At 40.9% G+C, this 23,470-nt stretch overlaps 1 protein-coding gene across 1 annotated transcript in view; it reads left to right on the forward strand.

The window, feature by feature from the left end:
• nkd2b (NKD inhibitor of WNT signaling pathway 2b) overlaps nt 1-12,373 on the forward strand; it is a 30,410-nt gene extending 18,037 nt beyond the window's left edge. Inside the window, exons 4-10 of the mRNA XM_074683622.1 lie at nt 7,535-7,595; nt 7,991-8,118; nt 9,601-9,696; nt 9,966-10,107; nt 10,572-10,629; nt 10,730-10,854; nt 11,031-12,373. Coding sequence (XP_074539723.1) covers nt 7,535-7,595; nt 7,991-8,118; nt 9,601-9,696; nt 9,966-10,107; nt 10,572-10,629; nt 10,730-10,854; nt 11,031-11,653 — 1,233 coding nt within the window. The 3' untranslated portion in view covers nt 11,654-12,373. The remainder of the gene's footprint in view (nt 1-7,534; nt 7,596-7,990; nt 8,119-9,600; nt 9,697-9,965; nt 10,108-10,571; nt 10,630-10,729; nt 10,855-11,030) is intronic.
• The last annotated feature ends 11,097 nt before the right edge of the window (nt 12,374-23,470 follow it).

Raw genomic sequence — 23,470 nt, forward strand, 5'->3', positions numbered from 1 at the left:
AACTATAACTTGTGAGATTTGGACTAAATTACTACACAACATCATACGCTAGCCTTTATGATAGTAAACCTTATCACTCACCAGTCTGTAGTGCTTCTTCTGCACTATAGATTCTGTTTCTTCTTAAAGCAGCTGCCAACATAAAAGCTTGTTAAATTGTCAAAGTCACACATTTTGTCCTAAACAATACAAAATTTTGACTTTGGCAACAAATAAAACGGCCTAAGTCACCCTCTTGGCATAGGCTATTGTCCAGGGCATAAAGAGCATGATCCTTTTAGCTGAAGATAAAAGCAATTCTACCAGAGATGGCTAGCATTATGACGAGATGATTTAGCCAAAAACTCTATTGTTTTAATGGGGTTAGGATATGATACAGTATAGCAATATAGTGACACAAAATGATACTTTACCATGCAACAAGAGATGATACATTTCATACAAAACAGTATTTCACAATACAGTATGATATTGTATTCATAAAATACTATATGATATGTTTTTATACCATACAAAACTTTATAATACAATGTACTTTGATCCTTGGAGAATTTTCCTTTGGCTTAAGTGCAGTACAAGTTCAGCTGCCTTTACATTAGTACAGATGAACAAAAATACCAAAACATCAACAAATCCTCATGCAAACAACTTTTGTCCATATATGTAGGAGCTGTTTGTTTTTATACTGCTACTCAATACTTGCTCTGTTGACTCTGGGCCCCATAATTACTCTGACTTGGCCTGGAAGCTGAGGCCTGATAAACCAAAAAGGAGACATAGAGACACCAACTTATTGTTCTTTTACTGACTTGCGAGAGAAGAGACAGAAGTTGTGCAACCGGCCTTTTCTCTTTAGCGTCCCATATTTCCAGCCCCAAGCACCCCCACCCCCATCTCTCTTTCTTCCTCTGCCTCTCTTTAGTACAACCGCTCACATCTGGTTTTGAGTCGAGACCAGGATGGTTTCTTGAGGAATGGAGGGCTTTTATTTCTCAATGGCCCCTCTCCCTCTCCAGTTTCATACTGTGGTGAGGAGTTTGCAGTTTGTTTACGGTTTGGTGTCCCTTATATTTGTATTCAGACCAATCAGTGCTCATTTTCATCACTGGGGAGCCACTCACTCGCCCAGATCAGTGTCCAAAAGGACGAGGACTGTTGCTTGGCTGGTGGTCGTCGAGGCCTCTTGTTCCAGCCTCCAAAGTATCAGTTCCCAAATCCATTTGACTTCTAGTTCACATCCTGAAGAGTGCCTACATTTAGTCACCTAATTTTGTCTCCAGAGACAGTCTCTACTTGAATAAAGGAATTACTGAAATAGTTTGTTTGGTGTAGAAAAAAAAGTAACCAATGCAATACAGAGGGCCCTTTTGGAAAAAAAGAGGAGACACAAACACAGTTTGAAAGTAAAGCTGTGGCACATATTCTGCTTTTAAAAACATCTTTATTGGTATCAGAAATATTAAATTAGTACTTCAGAAAGAAACAAAGCTTTCTGATTATATGAGGAAGGCTAAATACAATATCCTGTTTTGTATTTCTTTCCAGCATATGTTGGTAATCGGATACGCATCCAGACATCTGATCAAATCTGCAATTTTTTTTTACCTGAGGCCAAAGGAACTGAGTGAACAATCCTCATGTTAGCCTCGCCTGCTTTTTAAAGATGAGAGTTTTTAAAGTTGATTGAGTTGTTTTTATCCACTTTGACCTATCGCTACACAAAAATACAAAAACAGAAGGTACAGACACCGTGCAGAAGGATTAAGAATTACCAAAAGGTTAAAAAATAAGAGAAAAAAAGGCATTGCAATTGTAAGCAATGAAAAATCAATGCAACAAACAGTCACAAGTTTGAAGGCAGACACAAAGAATTACCTTGTTAGCTCATCTGCTTATGATGAAAACATTTTTGAAAAACAGTCTTACATTGCATGGTTTAAAGAATGGACTAAAAGAAGCGTGTGTGCTTATGTTTAGGAGGTGAGCTTGACGGGGGGATGTGAGAACAAAGATGTGCAGTGTTTTCCAGTGGGAGGATGGGTGGCAGGCAGAGAGAGAGACTGCTGGGGGATGTCTGATGTCACCTGGTAGGGAGCTATGAAAGCTTCCCCTGGTTACCCTATCCCACATAAAAGTCTGGCAGTAGGCTGAGGCTTTAGGGAAGCTTGGCAGAACTGCTGCATTAAACAGGAACAAACATCACACACCTCTCTGTCTGTCTCTAATGTCGAGGTGTCTCAGAGACAGAATCTGTTTACATGGAGTGCTGTCAGCGCTCATTTCAAAAGCACTGTTTTTTAAGATGAGTATCTGGTGTCACATGCGGTTTTCCAGCCGTCTCCCCCCCTTTCCTAACATCACACACTTTTTCTATCTGTGTATCATAGGTTTCAGGTGTTCTCCAGTGGTGGAAAACAAGGCCCACTTTGCTCTAAAATGCTAACACATTTGCCTACAGAGCAGTTTGTGATCTGATAGCGAAAGAATGAGAGCTGCGAGATGCCAGAACGCACTTAATTACACATGTGGTGGGCAGATTTGAGCCCGACACCGTGGGCGATGTGGATGGAGATGCCATGTGTTTAGACGTTAAACTGCAGACTGCGGTCAGACCCAGCCTGCTCTCTCATTAGCTCCCCCAAAGGATGTAATGAGCAAGGAGGTGGAGGTGGTGCTGGTGGAGTTAAGAAGCCATGTGTTCAACACAAGCCCTGCTGGTCCCCTCCTTGTGCACACAATACGACGTCGTCTCATATCTAAAATTTTAATTAGAGACACTTTAGGCAGTCAGTTAATTGATTTGCTTCGTTATATTTAACGACTGCCGTCTTTCATTTCAGGTGCTCATACCTTGCTCTGTAGCCTCACGGGAATGAGGATGAGAAGAATCAATGTGTGTCTTTGATGTTCCTCCATGCTGCAGAATAGTGTGTGTGTGTGTGTGTGTGTGTGTGTGTGTGTGTGTGTGTGTGTGTGTGTGTGTGTGTGTGTGTGTGTGTGTACCTCCTCCTCCTTACATACTGCCCTTCATTAAGGGACTGTGGTACAAAGAAAGGGAGATAAAAGCATCCAGTGCAGAAAGGAAACAACAACTTGGCTGCAGAAACCACAAAAGATGGAAACTGTGTGTGCGTTTTGTTAAAGGATGCACATGCGCTCGCCTGGTTTGCAGTGGTGTGTGTATGTGTGTGTGTGTGTGTGTGTGTGTGGTGATTAAAGACTGCTGCTTGTTTGGGGCCCAGGGATTGGTACCAGTTGTCTCCACCTTTCCCAGAAGTCTTTCAGTATCTGTTAAAAAAAACACACCCCAACCTCTCCTGCTGGAGTTAGCAATAGATAGACCATATCTCCCCTTAAACAAACCACATCCTCCTCTGCTTCTCCTCTTATCTGCGTGTCTCCTCTCCCATCTTTGTTCTCCTTATCTCTCCTTCCCTCCTTTTCCCCTTTTTGCTCCTCTCCATATTCTGTATTCCTCCTACTTACTTCCCGTTTCCCTCTCCTCCTTTTTCCCCAATACTCCCAATCCTTTACTGTTTTCCCTCAATGTCTCCTGTGGCCAATTTACTGAGGGGTGTCCGAGCCTTGACCCTGACACTCAACTGGCAACCCACCTCCTCCCACAGCAGTGAAGGTCAGGGCTAGATTACAGGCTGAAGGTATCATCCTCTGAAGTGAGGAATAATCACGGCCTCAAAGATTGTTAAATAGAACCACAGGCCCTGACGCTGTCATTACTCTCAGAGAGAAAGAAAGGAAGAAAGAAAGAGGGGAAGGGGAAAGAAAAGAAAGGAGAGGAGGAGGAGGGGGCTCATTCACCTAAACGCATGCAGATGTTCAGACTCTGGCTTGAGCCGGGGCTCTGTTGAAGGTACACGGAGTTCTTTTGTTTTCTAGCATCTATCTGTTTTTTATTTGTCTCGTTTCGGTGGGCCTCCTTGATTCAATCTGGTGGGATTTTATTTCAAAGTGTGTGCGGAGCAGCTTAGAGTCCTGAGAATGACGTAAATAAGATGAATCATTTGTTGTTTAAATAGTTGTGGTTTAGGGCCTGTGCTGCACTTAATTTCATTGTTTCCACAATGCAGTTTTAATTAACCCCTTCAGACCCACAGTTTTTCTGCTCGCCTAAAAAAATATGTCTAACTGATTTTAATTTCTTTCTAACATAGAAACAAAGTAGATTTTTTTGGCCAACTAATGTTTTATTAGTTTTTTTTTTCACGTTTATTACAGTAGACACTATAGCTAACTAAGCGTAAAATGTCATGAGAACTTTAAAAAAAGGGTGAGTTTTCCCACTTAGTAATTAATTAGGTATGACCTGAACAACTAGATGTCTGCTTATTTGTGAGTTTGTGTACAGCAAATACTATATAGGTCTTCAGTTTGATTGCTGACAACATAAATATTCATACTATGCAAAGTGGCACACTGGGTTTTACAATGACTAGTTGAGGGGAAATCAGAACCATGGTCTCCACCTTAATGCGGGAGTGATGAAAATGCCAGGTGTCTCCATGTACTGGGAATTAGGGCTGGACAATTAATCGGATTTTAATAGTGATTTCAATTTTACCATCTGACAATCATAAAAACAATATAATCCAAGAAAAACAATTAATATGCCGCACAGTGTAAGTTCCTGTGCTTCATAGCTCTTCTGTGTTCCATGTGCAGCCACAGCGAGTGTGTGTGACTTATGTGTATCAATAATACTGTATGTGCCACTTGCTGGTTCCTTAAAGTTATGTTTAAATCAGTACTGAAGTTTTTTAATAAATTGATAATTGTGTATATTAATTGTGATTTCAATATCACTTAAAATAATCGGGATTCTTATTTTTACCATAATCGCCCAGCCCTACTGGGAATCTGGGATGGACATTGGTATTTTTCCAAAACACCATGCACCGTGACAGATTCTTCCAGCTCCGGTCAACAATTTGGAAAAGCCATCAGGGAACAATGATGTGTTTTTCAAGGTACAACTTTTCTATAATGCCCTACACAGGAGGTGCATGGAGCTTCCACTAAAGAAGAACTTTGCACTGATACAATACGTCTAAGGCAAGCCACACCCATGGGGACTGATAGTATACCTGTGTGGGAAAGTGTCATGGCCTATAACAAGAGTCTACAGCCTGCGGCTCTGGAGCCTCATGCAGCCTTGTTGCTTTTTAAAAAAAATCAAATGTTTTAAATTGTTTCCAACTCTATAGATTTCAATTTAGATAATATTGTTTTGAAGATTTGCATTTAAAGAAACAAAAAACTAAGACATCAAATTTTTTACATTTCCGCCAAAAAATGATTTTTATAACTCTTTGAAATTTGAGGGTTTTTTTAACTTTTCCAAATGTGTTAACTTTCCCCCTTTTTTGCAATTTTTCTGAAGTTTCTATTCATTTTTAATTGTTTTATTTTATTTATTTATTTATTTTATATTTGCAATTTTTTTAAATGATAAATGAAGACATCACATGTACATCTCTATACATTTGAAAAAGTTCTCTTTTAGATAATTATTCACTAGATTTTAACCATGTGTAGAATTGTATACACTTTATTGTCTTTATTGTGGAGATAAAGTTGATTTTGTTGCTCCTGAATGACTTTAATCCAGGTGAGCTGAGATTCAATGGCTCCTGCGAAAGCAAAGGTTGCAGATCCCTGGCCGATGACTTCCTGCTGCAACAAGGAGCTACCATAGAGATATTACAACAGGCCAGGAAGTATTGCCTCACAGACAGATTTTCCAAAAATGGCACCATTTGTTCATCAGTCAAAGGTTCTCTAGTGGAAACTCCAAGTATCTCCTGTGCGTGGCATCATAGAGAGGACATACCTTGAAAACACGTCATTGTTCTCTGATGGCTTCTCCAAATTGTTGACCAAATGCAAATGTGACCAGAGCTGGACGAATCTGTCACGGTGCATGGTGTTTTGGAAAATACCAATGCCCGTCCCAAATTCCCAGTAAATGAAGACTCATGGCATTTTCATCAGTCAAAGGTTAGACCAGGATTCTGATTTCTTCTGAACTAGTTGTTTTGGAACCCAGTGTACCAGTTTGCATGGCATCAATGTTTGTGTTGTCAGCAATCGAACTGCAGTTCATCTGGTACACACCCTTTGAGGTATTTATAAGGTCTCATGGGATGTCTCATAAATTGGAGAATTCTTGGAGCAAGTGTCAGTGATTAAAGTGGATGGCCTGTGATGCCACGCAATCTCTTCCTTTACGGTTATCTATATCACTGGTCTCATCTGCCTCGTTTCCTGAATTCAAGGAGTCAAGTTCAATAATCTCCCCATTAACGCTATGGGCAAGGAGGGCTTGTTGTTTCTTTGCATACTGACTCTAAACATGTGAGTGTTGGCTAGTATCTTCCAATTCCTGATGTTCATTGCAATGGATGTCAAACTTAAAAAAAATCCTATTAATTAATCATTAAAACTAGCACTTGTGACACTCAAGATTATACTGGGAGTAAATTTATTTGGCTAGCATGAACATAAATTCATATTTTTGATTGAAAATACTTACTCATCCCTCTCTTAAGCTGCTGAGACATGCTTGTATTGTCCAATGTCTGTCAGTCTTTTAGAGCATTATCAAAGTCATGACTCAATAATGATTGGATAATCAAGATCCCATTAGCAACCAGAAATGCTAATATAACTTAATCACAGCATTTTCTATTGATCTAAAGCCACAAATATGCCACGTCCATTCAAATGGGCGCAGGGTCTGAAGGGGTTGAAGAAAGGCTCTGTATGTGAATATATGTGCACACATGGAGGGCTAGTTGCCTATGCCTCAGCAAGCCTGTGTGTTAGAACATATGTGGGACGGTTTTGAATACTTTGTGGTTCTGTTTTTATGCAGGATATAGATTAGTCACATATGACAGTAAAGCCTTCCCCCCCTCTTCCACCTCTTTTGTCCTGCTTTTGTTTTATGGCTGTGGAATTGCGACTTTAATCAGTCCCATCCTATGTGCGTGGAAATTTCCATCTGGCAATTATTCTCTGTTCAAAATAAATACACATGTTACTTGGAGCTCCTTGTAAGCCTTGTTTTATACAAACCAAATTTCCTGGAGTGGAGTTTTAAAAAAGAAATGCAAAAGTTTCTGTAAACTCTGAGCCTCTTCTGTCTCCACCATGTCAGACAGGATGAGAATAAACAGAATGGAGAGAAGGCTGCAATGATGAAGTGCGTTATGGGTCACTTAAATGGACACAAGGGGTCAGTTTGAAGGGCTTGGAGAGGTCTTAAAAGCCTGGCAGTGGTCGTCCTCACTGTGTTCCAGACAGTGAGACACAATAAGCATGCAGATGTTCAAAGTGTTTGGCGGCGCTGGAGCCTCCAGCCCTCTTGCTCCCTCTCATCTGAGTAGGAAATGCTTTAGCTGGAACTGTTTGTTTTCTCTCTGTCTGTGGTCTGAACTGTAGATTCACTTACATCTCTGACCCCTCCTCTACCCATGTCTCTCTCTCTCCCTCTTCTTTTCTTTCCTTGCCCCAGGAGTTTTCAAATGGTGAGCTGAAAGACGGACAACTCGCAGATCAACACTGTCCCCTAGAGGGTAAGTTTAGAAAGATGTCATCTCACTCATTGTAAAGCTTTGTCTGAAACCAACCTTATTTTAGGTTGTGTAAACTTTTAACCTGTAAATATTGATCTGTATTTTATCAGAGTCTGCATCTAAAGTTTCATAAGAATCTCTCAACCAGTTTGCAATATAACAAATGCAAAACACATTTCAGGTTCTGACAGATCTGTGCAAGATAATAGTCTTTAAATCGATGTTTGAAATGCAAACATTTATAGCAGATATTTGAGGTTATTCGCAGGCTCCTGTTGGACAAAAATACACCTACTATAAGCAAACATATCTTAACACTACAAACTCTGTCTGAATGCTGCAAAGTCATCTGTTATTATGCTTTAACCTACTAAAGGTGTCTTTGTTGTTGACAGTGGTTCTTCCTCCAGAGAAGGCAGAGGGCTGTGAGAGCTACCTGCAGTACCTGCACGCAGAGGACGGAGAGCGGGTGATCCTCCGGGACCGGACCAAAGCTCCAGGAAAGAAGCGCATCAGTCTGGATGTAAGTGGGCCCATGACCTACTAATGCTGTTTTTGAGTCAAACACTGTCAGCTGTAAGTGCAAGAAGTTGGTCCTACTTGCATTTTCAAAACATGATAACGCAACAAAAATGTGGTGCATTAACCTCCCGCCGTTCTCAGTTAGGAATCCCATGAATTTTGAAAATCTATGAAAAAGAGCGAGTGTTGCTCCACATCATAGAATTTTTTAGTAGTGTTCAGATAAAGTTTTCCTCTTAGGTTGGTGCCATCTGTGTTGTAACTTTTTGTTTGGTTGAGCAAAAATTATTAATAATATAGTAAAAAAAAGTAAATACATGACAGATAACCTGTCTGATGTGCCTTTACTCTGTGCAAAAAAACACCCCTCCGGACCTTATCTTGATTAAATTTAGGGACTAATAAATAGAATAAACAGATTATTATAATGTTTAGACTTGAACTTTTGGCAGAGCTGCTTGGACTGGCCTGGTTATGTGAGCTGAGGTGATATTACTGAACCTTAAAGCGCCGTCTCTCTCCCGGGGTTCATGCACACTGCCCTTCACACAGTGTCAGCTCTCCGCGATGCCTGCAGCAAAGTCTCCAGCCCAGATGTTTATTTTTACAATTATGACCATGTTACCAGATACATGAGAATGAAAGTTGCTGCCAAAGAGTTGAAACTGAGAAGAGTTGTGTGCTCATTTCTCCTGGATGGAGGCAGAAACACAAGGTCACAGAGGTAGAGACATGACTCTTTCTCTGTTTGCTCCCAACACAAGGTGAAGGAAGCTGAGAAGTGATGGGTTTACGTGTTAGAAAATAGATTTATAATACCTGCTGCACTGCTCCTGGCATTAAAGCATTTATAAAGTATTTGAAGTGTGGTACCATTGTCTTTCTACTCGGGAAAGAGTCCTGAAAGGGGTTTACTAATACATTTAAGTCATTTTAGATTCAGATTTTACATTAAAGTTGTGATTAGCAGTAAAAGTATCTGGAATCCCTCTTTAACAATACATTCAAGTAGAGCATAAAGAAATTTCCTGTATTTAAAAAGTTGTTTAAACATTAGTTGCTGTGACAACACAGTCACATGTCCTCCTGCCCCCATTGAAACTGCATTACTTCAAATGCTGTCAAGAATAATCATTTTCTCATTGAAATGGACTAAACACATATAAAATAACATTTTATTATTGTTGATAGTTATCTGTACTGGATCTGATGGACATTTGCCACAGTGTCATACTGTGGCTTTGTAGTGTCAGCGACTGGCGAGGAGGACTAACTTGATGACTTTTTGCCTTGAGTATTGGCAGCAGCCTACATGAGAACTCGATACCTTAAAACAAGGCTGGTATCTGCTGATACTGATACCTGCCCATCCCTTTTTTAAGGTTTTTACAAATGCTTTGCAACCTGAAGTTTGAGCTGTATTTAAGGAGCACTTCCTTTTGTAGGAACTCTCTGATGTTTGTGTACTTACTCGTATCTACAGGACTTGGAGTGTGACGTTTCTGTGGAAGATGACAACCGTCAGGAGTGGATCTTCACCCTTTATGATTTTGACAACAGTGGCAAAGTTACAAAAGAGGTAAGAGGTGTGTGTATGTGTGTGTGTGTGTGTGTGTGTGTGTGTGTGTGTGTGTGTGTGTGTGTGTGTGTGTGTGTGTGTGTGTGTGTGTGTGTGTGTGTGTGTGTGTGTGTGTGTGTGTGTGTGTGTGTGTAAGCTTTGATCTCTCTTCCTGTAGAACTTCTGTTAACAAGGTTCTCCTCTGTGATGCCATCTTCAGTCTTTCACTTGTCCTTCTGTCAAAGGTCAGACTGAAAACTGTGCTTACTGTGCTTCATGTGTCACTACAGGACATGTCCAGTCTCATGCACACCATCTACGATGTGGTGGATGCCTCTGTGAATCACTCCTGCAACAACAAGAGCAAGACGCTGCGAGTAAAACTGACTGTTACTCCAGAGCCCAGGTGTCACAGAAGAGACACAGGAACAGGTAAATAACAAGAAAAACATCACTCTCCTCAGACATACGTCCTCTGATTTTTCAGTTTTTACAGTTTTTCCTCTGTACTGAAGATTTTCTTTTGATTATACACTTAAACACACTTCCTGATTCATACTGAGTTTAGTTGAAAGGTAACTTCAGTTTGTCTTTGGAGTATCCTTAAGCCCCCACTACCCCTCTTTACAAAGCACTTATAGGCTGTTATTTTCTCTATATTTTTGGAAATGTTCTCATAATCTTACTGTTCAGGGTACTTGGTTCATAGTCTGGGCTGTGAAATGTTGTCAAACTTGCCAAATACAGCTATCTAATAAAAGACATTTCATTTTCCAAAGATTGTCAATAAATATGCATTTAAAATATAAAAAACAGCAACCTAACTCTTAACTATTAAAGAAGAGATGTTACTGAACACTGTTCCTGGTCTGATCTTTTCATCTTTGCTTCTTTAGAGCGCTGCCACCAGGACGAAGGACGCTCAGCCGACAAGCGGCTCTCCTCCTACACCAGGTAAGTGCATTCTGAGTATCCTTCATCTGTAGGCTGATCATCAATGCTGAAGAAGTACTCTTATTTGTCTGCTAACCCTGAGGCTTTTACCTTCTTGTAGCAAAGGGCAGAGTAATGACGCCCCAGCTACTGAGGGACAACATTACTGTGTGGATGAAAACACAGAAAGGAGGAATCACTACCTGGACCTGGCTGGTATCGAGAACTACACCTCTAGATTTGAAGGTAAGTGTACTTTAATTACGTTGTGCATTTAAGTTAGCATCATACTGTTTTTAATTATAGGTTAAATGCAGACTGTGTATTTTAAGAAAGGAAAAGACTGTATTTTAAGAAAAAGATAAATATGTTTTTGATTATCTTTGTATTTAATTGTGAACCTGTGCTTCTCTGTCCTCAAGGAAACACCCCTGCATTCCCACCACAGGAGCCTCATGTCCGAAGCTCCCAGAGTCAGAGCCGCTCACGTTCGCAGGAGCCAGAAACTCACGTTGCTCATCAGCGCCGCTCACAGATCATTGGTGACAACTACAACCCCACTGAGTCTCGGAGCAAAGGTACACAGTTCCTCAAATCACCAAAAGGAAACTACAAAGGAGGCGGAGGAAATAATGGGGGCAGCGGAGGTGGAAAATCCAACAAATGTCACGGCTACCACCCGCCTCTGCAGACCATGCTACACAGTGGCAACGCAGCAGGACATGGGGGTCAGGATGTGTACCACTTGCCACATCAAGCCCAAACCTCTAGCCACCACCAGCACCCTTTGCAATACAGTCACAGCAAGCGCCTTAGAGCCAAAACCCGGGAAGCCCTGTCCCCATCCAAAACCCAGCTGTCCCCTCAGTCCCACCCACAGCAGCACCCGCCTGTGCCCTCTGCACTGCCTAGCCTTGAGAGAGAGCAGGTTTCTGGTCCACCGAACAGCCCGGGGTTTGTGGTTCCTGTGGTCCAGCGTCACGAGCACCACCACCACCATGAACACCACCACCACCACCACTACCACCATTACCATCAGACATGACTGCCCTCAGTGTGCAGTCACTGAAACTAAACAGGACCAACCACAACCAACCAGAAAGACTTGAAATCATCCACCAGAGTTCTCACACTCTGTCCAGGAAACTTTTATTATCCACTTTTAAGCTATACAGATATATCCTGAGATGAGATATAGTGGTTATCTTGGACAGGAGGAGGTTTTTCTGAAGAAACTGTTGTAGAGAAAGATGTGGCACAGGTAATAAGTTTTTGTAGATTTTCTGCCAGGACTGCTAAATTGTAACCAATGTCAATTTGGACTACATTTTCCAAAAAGAAGTAGCACAGAGAACTTTTGACATTACATCCTTTCCCTCCTGGTGCTGTTGGATAAAGTCTCTTGAAGCTATTGCCTCACAGCAGGTGTGTTGGTCTGGGTGAGAGCTTTCCAAAAACATGGATCTCAGGTGTAAAGGTGCTGCTGCTCTCAAGCTTTTCACAGAGGCTTCTAGCTCTTCTATGAAGCCTGAAGTGGACTGAGGGGTTTCCTGTAAGGGATTGGGGGTTGGGGGGAGTATAAAATCACCACTGCCAGTTTAAATGCAAAAATATCTAGCTATATGTATAAAAAAATCTAGGTATGTAAACACATTTTACTGTATAATTATTATGCTGTATATGCATATGTCATCATGAATATAATTATGCATATATGTATTTTGTCTTTTATATATTTTAATAAACGTTATATAGTTCAATTATATTACCTCATGGACACTTCCTTTATTTCTGCTCATAACAAACATGATCATGGTGTGTTTCCTGCCACACTGTGGATAGGAATACACCAACAACATCAAAAACAACAACAGTGCCTAAACAGTCAATAAATTTTGCCATAACTTAATTCGCAAAGAGTGTAAGATACAGAGTGAACATGTTACCGTTTGATGCATTTTACCAGAATCAGCCTAAAAATAAATGTTATATTTTGTAAGGACTTTCACAATTAGACTATGAAAACGTGTATACAACGTAATTGTACTTCTGGATTGGTAAAAGGAAGGTTTGCCACATGTTGTTTGGATAATTTAAGAAAAAAAAATAAAAAATTGCAATAATGCTGTTTGAAGTTGTAAGACATTTGAGAAATTCTTAAGATTAGCATTATAACTATCTTGTTGTCTTTTGACCGCCTTGAAAAAAACCTCAACGGTTTGACATCCCAGCATACTCAATCGAAAGCAGTGGTTTCAAAGTTAAAAGGTGGTGTTTGGTTTTAGGGTCACACTTGTGAAAAAGCCATTTATGAAAGCAGAAGTGTCTTGTCTGCTTTCATAAACCTCTCATCAGTTCACATGTTTATTTTTACAACAAGTGTGGTCCAAAAATATGAAAAGGAAGTTGAAGGGAGTTCAACACAAACCTTAGGTTAGGGTGGATGTGCAGTTTCCCCAACAGATCTCACACTGTTTATTAAATTCCCCCGGTTGCTCTGTCCGTAGACAGAAGCCTTGGGAGCAGTCTAAAATATTATAAAGGTGACTTAATTTAACTTTGGTGCAGGCAGCATATGGCCTCATGTTTGTCAGTTAGTTTGTTAGTATCTAGATGAAGAGCTAATAGACATGACCTTAAGATGATGCTGTAATGTAGGACTAGTATCCAACATTGCTAAAAGTATAAGATGAGTTATCTGCTTTTCTTCACTCTAGAAAAAAAAACAAAAGTTATCGTACATAAGCTTAACACCAGTGTGTCACAGTAGTTCGAGTCAGCCACTAGATGGCAGCAAATAGCCACCAATGGTTAATACATCTTGCATTGTTGTGGTGAACAAACTGGGCTTGCATTTAGGACCTTGAAAATAAACTTCTTGTCACTTTGCTTTTGCTTCTTATGATGTAAGACATATGCTACACTATATAGTTTGCATTGTCCCTGTAAAATAAAGCATGTAAATAAATCATCAAAAGTTTTTAGTGCAGTAATGTAAGATTTATGGAGCTGCTACAGCAATATGAGTGTATAATTGGATGTATAATTTGGATTGTATAATTCTGTAATCGGAAGATGGGCCCAAACAACATGAATTTCCCTTCGGGTATGAATGAAGTATATTTTATCTTTATCTTTATCTTTATGGGAAACTGAATAAATGCAGAAACATTTTCAATAAAGTCTTATTTTATACAGTTTATGGATGTTTTAGATCACTTAGCTAGTGTTACCAGTGTTAGGAAAGGATTCTTTAAGAGCCAATGCATTTTTTCATCAAAAGGGGGCCTTGGCCAGCATATCAGAGCCAGCAAGTATAAAAGTATGACAAACTGAACTGCTGTGTGGTCTGGAGTTTCTACAGACCTTAAATCACTTGTGGGACAATCAAAGGGGTTTTCAAATGGTGCTTACAAAATGGGCTTAAATGATATTCTAATTTGCTCCTGGGGGTTCAACAATGTTTATTGAAATAAGTCTTCTCTATGCAGAAATGACAGGTACCTAAGTACCTGTTGTGTTAATCACTGCGGGAAGTCAAGGTGAGCTGTCACAGTCCAAAACGTACCCGTGTCACGTGACCATACGTAAAAGCCTACCTGCAACCTGCCATTCAAGTTAAATGTTGTTAAGAGAGAGACGTATTTCCAACGATAGAAGCTTAACCTGGACTATTCTAGACTTTTTGTAGATTCCTCCGTTTCCTCTTGCTGTTGGAATGATAGTTTCTTTGTGTCGACGCGCTTTTGTTAATTACCAGACTGCCCAGCTCAGAGAAAGCAGCATTCCCTGCTCCGGTCGTCAGGGATTTAGGGAAGGACTGAATCCGAGCCCCGACTGGGACCAACAATGGCAGCTATGAAAGGCGAGGGGAGGGTCAGGCTAATGCAAATATCCACTTTGTGCGCCTTGGAGAGAACCTGCACCAAACACTGGCAGCTACCACCTTCCCCGAAAAGAGAGTAACAACTTAAGACGCTAGCTTTAAAGCAACTTTTGGGATTTTGTTGCTGTGTTTTAGAACAAATTGCGAAGGACGGGCTTCACGTGGAGGCTTTATTGATTCAGCAACAAGTGGGGAAACGGGGAGGGTACGGTTTCTGGAGACAGGACACTGAAGCATCTCCAAAGAGTACCAAGTGCACCTGCTGAGGGAGAGAACTGAGGTAAGGTAGATTTATCACATAAAAATGCACATCACCAAATCCTGAGTCAACTAGAAACTTTTTTTTGTACAAACTTCGTTAACAGTCTGCCACGTTACATAGATTGTTAGTGTTTTTTCTACGCTCTTCTGTACTTCTTTATCTAAACTTTTCGGGGGAAATATTATTCCTGCTTTCTCCCACAGTAGTTTTGTTTGACCCACCTTTTCCCCTTCTGTGGGCTTATTTAGTGCGGCTAAGCCAGCCTCAGGAAAACGTGATTATCTTCAGACCATCGATACGCTGGCTTTCATTCAAGACATGCATGAGAAAGGCTTTGCAACATAATAGATCAGTGGGAGCCTGTCTGCTTGTATAGGCGAGGGGCAAACGGAGGGGAATCTCACTTGAATGTTGATATTGTTGGGTGTCCATGTGAGGAAGTGCAGATTGTGAGAAATATTCAGAGCAAAATGTGAGATCGCTCTTAGAGTGTTGACCAAAGAGAGTTCAGGATAAGTTAAAGTCAAAAAAGCACAGATTGCTCAACTTTGAAGCCCGTTTAGTTTCACCTCTGCAGCCTGCAGCTACTGGCAGCAGTGAGCAAACAGCGGTGTACTGAAATGCTACTGTAAAATCCCAGCATATTCCCCCTGAGAAACATCAAAGCTAACTCAACATGAGGCCTTTATCTGAACAATTGCTCCATTCTCCCTTGCACCCCAACCCTGACCACCCCCACAGCCCCCTATTCCACATTTCCACTTGATTAAGCCCTAAACTGAGCTGAGTTGAATCTGGAGGGAAAATGGTTCACTAATTCTGACTCTCAGATCTGACACAAAAAAGAAGACTGTCTTTATTCTTGTAAGAGTTTCTCTGCGTGATTTAAAACCTCCTGATGTTTGCATGAATGTAGCCAGAAGAAAGGTTTGATAATGCACAATGAATTATAAAGATGTGAAATAAATGATAGCAGAAATGCACCTGTTGTGCAGAGAAACTAAAAAATATTGACATAGAGCATTTAAAAGCATATGACAACTTTTACAGGAACCAGGTGTTTATCCAAGTGCATTGTCATGCATGCATGTCACATCCATAAAGATGCATTAAAATCTTTAGAAGGTTGTTTTTGCAGTCTCTAGTTTTCAGGGGTTAGTGTGAATGCCACCGGTGCTGTTTATGATATCTCTTTAAAATGCAGAAAAAAAAGGCACTGAAACTCCATTTAAAGTGGCTTTTTAATGCTAATTTTTGAACAAAGCTGCTGCTTTCCCCACTGCTGGCTCACATATCTCCTGCAAATTCAGAACGTGGTAGTTTTAAGTTGGAATTGATCTTGCTTGGGTTTTTTTCTGTATTTCTAAGTCATTATCTTTATTGGTGAGCAAGCAGGAGCAGTCTGCAGACAACTGTACACATTCTCTGTCTGGCGGTGAGGTTGCTGGGCAATGTGAGCTGCTGGATGAAGGTTGCTCGATGGCTCTTTTGCCCCGTCAAGCTGCTCTCTCCATTGCTTTCTGTCTCACAAATCCCCCCACCTCTCCCTCTCAGCCTGCCTCTCCTCATCTGCATACTAATACATGGTCCAAAGGCTTACTATAAACCCGGACTGTCAAACAGATTATTAATATTCGTCACTTTTATTGTCTTTTCAGGGAGAGAAGTTTATGGACACTTCATCTATTGTTATACTTTGAATTTATAGTGTGCACTAACTTGCTGTGTCGAACACAGTAGACAGAGAGTCTGCCGCTGACTCTTAAATGTTTGGTGAATGTGTTTTATTCCGCTGTGGCCTGGAGCCCAGTTTTATCTATCACTACGTCCTAACAGGAGGAGGGCAATTCAAGTACATGCACTCCTATCCGTTTTTATCTTTATGCATTGTAACTGAAATCATGGTTCATTATCTTTTACAGCTAAAAGAACTGTGAACGTTTTTCACAATATTATAAATTCGGGATGGTTTATCCACACAGCATCTGTAAACAGGAAGAAATTGTTCCTCTGGAAACAAGGGCTCACGTTGTCAAAAGGAGGCCACTGACAGGTAGCGGCATGACAAAGCAATGTGTTGGGAATGGGAGCTTTAGTCAAATAAGAAACAGACTTCAATTGATTTTGACACCTCTTTAAGACCTTCAAAGACAAACAGAACTATCACTGACAGGATTAAGAATTGTCATTTTAACTATCTGTTACTACTGCTGCAGTGTAGGTGTCACGCAATGCAATTGATCGCATGTATGTCCCTTTTTTTTTTTTTTTTTACAAAAAAAAACTTTTCAAAACTTTTTTCCTTAGAAGTTGTTCGTCATGGGTGACATAGTTGACTCCTAAAAGAAAGCCAACTTGGTCCACAGGGGTCATCAGAGTCAACACAAACTCAAAGTTTCCCACAGGAGCTCTGAAATTAGAGGTAAAGCAGTTTAACAGTATTTAACAAAACCTTCAGGATTAGAAACCGCTCCAATGAAGTAAACAAGTAAGTGTAAGATGGTAAAGTACACTTTTTTTCTTTTCTCACACATTAATAGTACAATTTATATTATGTTATACTTTCAACAAACTAGTAAAGAAAAAAAAAAGAAGTGTAAAGAAAAAAAAAGTCTGTTTAAGTTTGAAAACTCAGCATTTTTGTTGTGGAGGGGTTCCTCAATGGCTAAATTCCTCTTCCTGATAGGCCTTATTCTCAAGAGACAGGTATAATTAGAGCAATGGAAACAGGAAACACCTCGCCCTCCCTATCGTTTTCTCCCTCCTTCTCTTTCTCTCTCTTCCCCTCCTCTTTCTGCTCAGAGGTGCCGTTTTTTCTTCAAATTATCAGGTGCAGGGCCATGGAGTCAGGCCAATAATGAGCCCTGTGATGGTTATCAGTGTGTCTTACATCCTCAGATTTACTGGAAATGAGGACATGTCTTACACTGGGCTGTTTTTTTCTTCTGAGAAACCACTTCATAATCTACAAATTTATCAGGGAGAGTTTTGGGGGACGATGACATTTATTGACTTCAAAAACTTCTGTTGTGAATATGAGGGGTGCATTTGGTAAACAGTGTTACTTATTTTAGGGATAAGTTTGTAACAAATCTATGACCATGTATTTTAGTGTGCGATCATTGCAGGGCATGAGCAAAGATACAATTTATACAGCACATGCAAAGGTCTTGGAATTCTCTTTTTGTCCTGAACAGCGCTTCATACAGTCAACAGTGATTGAAGAAAGAGAAACACATCCTCATCTGGCATTGTAGAAACTGTTACCACCAGTTGTTGGGCACCCTGGCTACATTATGCACTAGAAATGTTGGTCATCTTTTAAAGAATTAATTATTATTCTGTTTAAGTGTGAGAGACTGAGTCAGTATACTTTACAATTATGATTAATTGTCATTTTGCTAAGTCTTTACTTCAGCCTTTCTGTATAAAGCTTCATTTCCTCAATGCTTAAGCTGTGGCTCCCAGTGATTTACTTTACGCAAATGTTTACACACCTTTGGTAGTTCAGCCGAACGCAAGGGAAGTCTCTGAGAAGCCTCTAATCTTTCCTCTTTCCTCCAAAGATTAAAGACCCTGCACAGACCAGGTGTACAGTTTAGACCAACAATAAGCCACCTCTCCTGCCTCCATTCATCTTGGACCACACGAACAATCCCCTCAGCTCTGAGGGTGTACTGATAGTTTTCAGCTTCTCTTGACCAAACTCAAACAGTCTCTCCTTCCTCTGGAGCCAGAGTTAGCTTTTTTTATTGATTCAGAGGAGTGGCTCCCACCTTTCCTCTGCTTGCTGGAATGCACACCTGGAGGTGTTTGGTGAGTGGCCCTAGTAATCCATAGAACAATGCAGGCTGACATCTGGTGTGGTTAGAAGAACTGGAGGCAGTTTGGCCTGACAGGTGCTGCATTGTCTGAATGGATCAGTTGGGCTGTGATCCCGTGGATCCTTTTATTGTGACATGTATCTTTAATCCTTTAATTTTATTACTGATTGTGGATCGGGGAGTCCCAAGGGGCCTTTAAAACAGCAGAAAATGTGACTGAATGATGCTAAAACCCAAAAACTCTCAGTCAAAAGTTTGAAAGGGTAAATGCCTGAGACATTTAGGGACAGAAATCACAGGTAAAGGGCAGTTGTCTAGACTTTGTTGACACGGCAGGGCCTGTGGAGTTGAACCGCTCTCTGCTCCCCTCACAGTGTACACACAGGAGGGAGATGGGTGCAGATAAAACGACTAGGTTACGCCCTGCCGAGGAATTGGGATGCCTGGGGGGCCGGGAAACTTTCTGCCTGGCTGGCCCTTAATATTGTGATTCTCCTCAGTCAACAAAGCTGTGCGTTTGATGGAACATGTCAGGTTCCTCCAGGACTCACTCAGGGGGCTGGTCCTGTCCTCTGGTTAGACAGCTGTCAGCCCTTCAGAGCCCAGAGAGCCTGTTTCTGCTGCATGTGTTGGAGTCTTCAAAGTAGGAGACCTTCTAGAGGTGAGGGCTGATTAAGCTTCTTTAGATGGGATTAATTTGGGTTTTGTTGTTGAGTGAAGTTGTGTCCTTTGGTTTTCTGTGTGACCCGTGGGCATTGTCCTGTATTTGTGTCATTACTTCTTAGAATTCAGCTTTTCTTTTCAAGTGGAAGTTTTATTACCTGTACATGATGTACAACTTAATCATGCAGAGAGCCCTGATAGCACAAAGTTCTCATGCAAGTTTGTGATTTGTGAGTTTTAATATCGTTATACTGAAAGCAGACATTCTAAGAAATTCCAATAATGCAATAATGAAGCTTAAAGGCATGCTTTATGACACAGTTAGCTTGTCCAAATACTAAAGGATGTATGTGGAAATGCTTGTTGAAACAGATGTATGGGTGGGTAACCAGGCAAGTCTGCACAAAGATATCAAAATTTCACATCAGTGTGTTTCATATAGGGTGCATTTTCCGTGACTTAACTGTTCCTCTGCCTAACCGCACAGATTAAATCTGACTGAATTTGATTTGATGTGATTTGATGGTCCTGTTTAGAGGACCATCAAATCAAAAAACCGTACCACATCTATGCTCAGCAAAATGCAGTCCCAGCGACACTTGGTCAGACCAAGCACGTCCTCTCCTTGACTCTCAGTGATAACTTCATGGGGGTGTGTGATGTGGGAGCCACTGCTGTAACTCGACCTTGCCTCCTCCAGCCACCTGTGCTCGCGTGCCCAGAGAAAACACTGGCTTTTGTGTTGGAGTGAGACGTCCACACGGCGGGGGGGTGGGTTACATTAGGCAGCTATGACAGGTGGCGTTTCTTCCCAGCAGTAAGGAGCATGGATATGGTTTGGTGTAACAGCTGCACCACTCTGCCATGGAGGTCTTGTGGAATCTTCACTCTGATAAAGACATCAGGAAAAAACAAAACGAAAAAGTTCACCTCTAAGTCTCACATGAGAGGCATTTGTTTGCAGTGCATGAACGTCTCTGTGCAGATTTGGAAGCAGCCTTGCATGGCAGTGGGAGGCCGGGGGTTGGGGTACTATGTGGGTGTTTGTGTTTGTGTAGCTGTGTGCATTTGTGCAGCAAGGCAATCAATCTGAATGCTGGAGCCTGAAGTGTGCATCAGCAGCGCAGTGTCTGTCTCAGAGAGGTGGAACAGTTCAGGACCAGACCCCTGGGACTGGTCAGGAAAGGGGCAAAGAAGGCAGGAGCTTTGTATGGTGATGTGATGTGATGTGATGTGATGTGATGTGATGTGATGTGATGTGATGTGATGTGATGTGATGTGATGTGATGTGATGTGATGTGATGTGATGTGATGTGATGTGATGTGATGTGATGTGATGTGATGTGAGTTCTCGTGGCTGTGTGAGGCAAACAGAAGAAGAGGGATGACTCGTTGTCTATATGGATCCAACTTATTTACAGACTTGTGAGTATAAAAAATCCTTTATCCGGAATGAAGAGTATGTTCCTATTTTTGTTTTCCTATCATTTGCAGAAGTCTGAAATCAGTGTTTGGGATCAGTTCTGATCCAGCTCTGACGAGTTAGTTGGTTGAAAAATTAATGAGCAAAGAAAGTAGAACTAGAGTGTAAATATCAGACCTGTTAAAAAAAATCAAAAATTGTCGTATTTATTAATTACAAGGGAAAACACAGATATTTAAGGGGTTTTGAGTTATAATTTTCTTGTCTTTGCTTTGAAGAGTATTAAGTCACACAACTCTCTTGGATTCAGGTATGGTTTTGCTGAGTAAGCAGAGCAAAGCTGCTGATATTGGATGAATTGAACAGTTGCTTCTGTAACTTGCAGCCTTGAATTTCTCCACAGTGTAAGTGTTTGACCATGATTGCTGGGATGGATTTAGATATCTCACCATAGTTAAAAGGAGGAACTGGGTTTAAGCTTGGAGATTTCTTGACGACTGTGTACTGGGAGGCAGGGATGGCACTGAGAGGTTGGTATGAAGTGATGTAGGACCAAGGTGTCACATTCCACAGTTTGGTGTGTGTGAGTCTTTATGTGTCAGGAATGACCACCCATGTATTTACAACAGAATAAAATCTCCTCTGCATCTAATCTCAGCATATACCTCTTAAATGTAAGTTTTAGCAAAGCCATGATTGAATTTTTTCATTTTCTGGTGAAGTTTGGCTGAAGATGTGGGTTTTCATGTGTGTCTATCTCGAGCTCTTCAAAAATCTTTCCATCTGAATCCAAACAACCTCTGTGTCCATCCTCCTCCTTAAATCTGTCCTGTATTTTTATCTTCAGAGTTAAGGTCAGATATGACGATGAGAAATGATGAAGCTGCAGCTCTCATGTCATCTGACTAATTTGTTCCCTCGATAGCTTTATCAGACGGTGTGCGGCCCTTGGGACTGCCCTATCTGTTTTCACAGATCACATAAATATTGTTTACCACAATCCTGCGTAAACGAAGCTATTTTAAAACCTTGTGGAAGAACAACAGGAAAAGTTTAATTTTTGCAGTTGTACAAACATATCAGCTTAATTAGAGCTCACCGTTTACCGTCCACAACTTTGCTGCTGTCAGTCTTGATTTCAATCAAAGCACATTGTAGATAAGAGCGTGAGAATCCCACAAATGGATCTATTTTTGTCGTAAATAGGGGGGCATTAGCTTTTTGAAGTAAATCTCTGCAAGTTGAGACATGAAATCCGGCTCCAGAAAACATGTTGTTTACCGTTTACCCAGCAGGTCTCACGCCTGACGTAAATCATCAGGAATACAAACACACACTGATGTGTTCACAGAGGAAAGTCGAGCCAACCAAACAAGACATAGGAAGAGGAAAATAATGATGAATTGTTGTTGTTATAAAACCAGAAGAGAGAGGTTTGAATGTTTTCACTTCTGTTAACACCTACAACAGTTTTGTCTTTATACTGTGGTAAAAAACAACAGCAGTGAAGTCTTGGTCATCTTAGTATTAGAGACATTACACCTCAATATGTGTGTACCACATGGATTAGATACGTACGTACCACTTTATATAATACCACTTAATAACACACATTTTCCATATGGATAAAACTCCAAAGACCCGGTCAGTGTTGCTGGATGATTAGCAAGAAAGTTCAGTCATAAGAAAAGTTAAGTGATATTTAACAGATGATTAAAACTTAACTTTTTGCTCCAAATGTCTCAGCTTCAATGGGGATAACTGTTGTCCTGTCCATGGTGGGTGTTTTCAGTGGATGAAACTGATAGCCAGTGTGAAATGTACTTAAACTTTTGAAAGTCTATATCTGTAACAATCTATAACGGTGAACATGAGTTCAAAACAGGGCTTAGGGATTTAGATACTGGTTGTAAACTACTACTTCCCCTTTGCAAGATCCTCAGGGGACCTCTCTTACCAGACATTCCCCCACATTTCCCATCATCGCTCTTCTGTCATCTTCATTTCAACTCAACATGCAGCCATGACAGACCGGGCTGCAGTCTCCTGTCATGGGCCAAGATCGTATAGGACCGACTAAGACATGTTTTTGTGGGCACCCTGCATCCCGGACATGTGCCATCCTAGGGCTTTTGGAGACTTCACTTGAGATTTATGCTGCTGTGCCATAATTTCAGCCAAATTTAAATGAGATGAAAGTAAAAAGAAGGAAAGTATTCAAAATCAAGGGAATGTGAAAGCTCAAAAGAGGAAAAACTGCCCTCTCATACAGCTTAACCAGCTCAGTGGAACAGAAATTATAGGTTGAGGCATGGCACAGACGTTATGGGACTTGGAAAGAGGAGGAGTGTATATTTGAAGAGTGCAAACGTGAGGAATGTGTGTGTTTATTTATACAGAAAATTATACTGTAGATATATCTATAAGGCTAAATGTAGATCTACTGTATATATTACAATATGCCAAAACATTAACTATAGTATTCTTTTTTTCTGAGCCTCCACAGCAGTGTTTGTGCAGCCCATGTGTAACTTTGCAAAAAACAGAGAGTCTTTCCCTCTCTGTCAGGCCATTGTGATGTCTGTGTCTCTCTAAATATAAACCAACCCAATTACCCATCCTCACTGCCGTCTCTGTTTATACAGGCCGGCTTAATATGATCTTCACATTTTCGCACAAAGCATGCTTTCTCACAGAGCATGTTTTCCTGAACAAGGATTTCCTGTGTTTAGAAGGAGATGGGAAGGAGCTCACAGACTGTCACTTTACGGCATTCCTGGGATAAAAACATGCTCACCGCTCCG

Source organism: Halichoeres trimaculatus, unplaced genomic scaffold, assembly GCF_033239565.1.
Source record: "Halichoeres trimaculatus isolate MK-OKI-2021-1 unplaced genomic scaffold, fHalTri1.1 fHalTri1_scaffold_12, whole genome shotgun sequence".
NCBI lineage: Eukaryota > Metazoa > Chordata > Actinopteri > Labriformes > Labridae > Halichoeres > Halichoeres trimaculatus.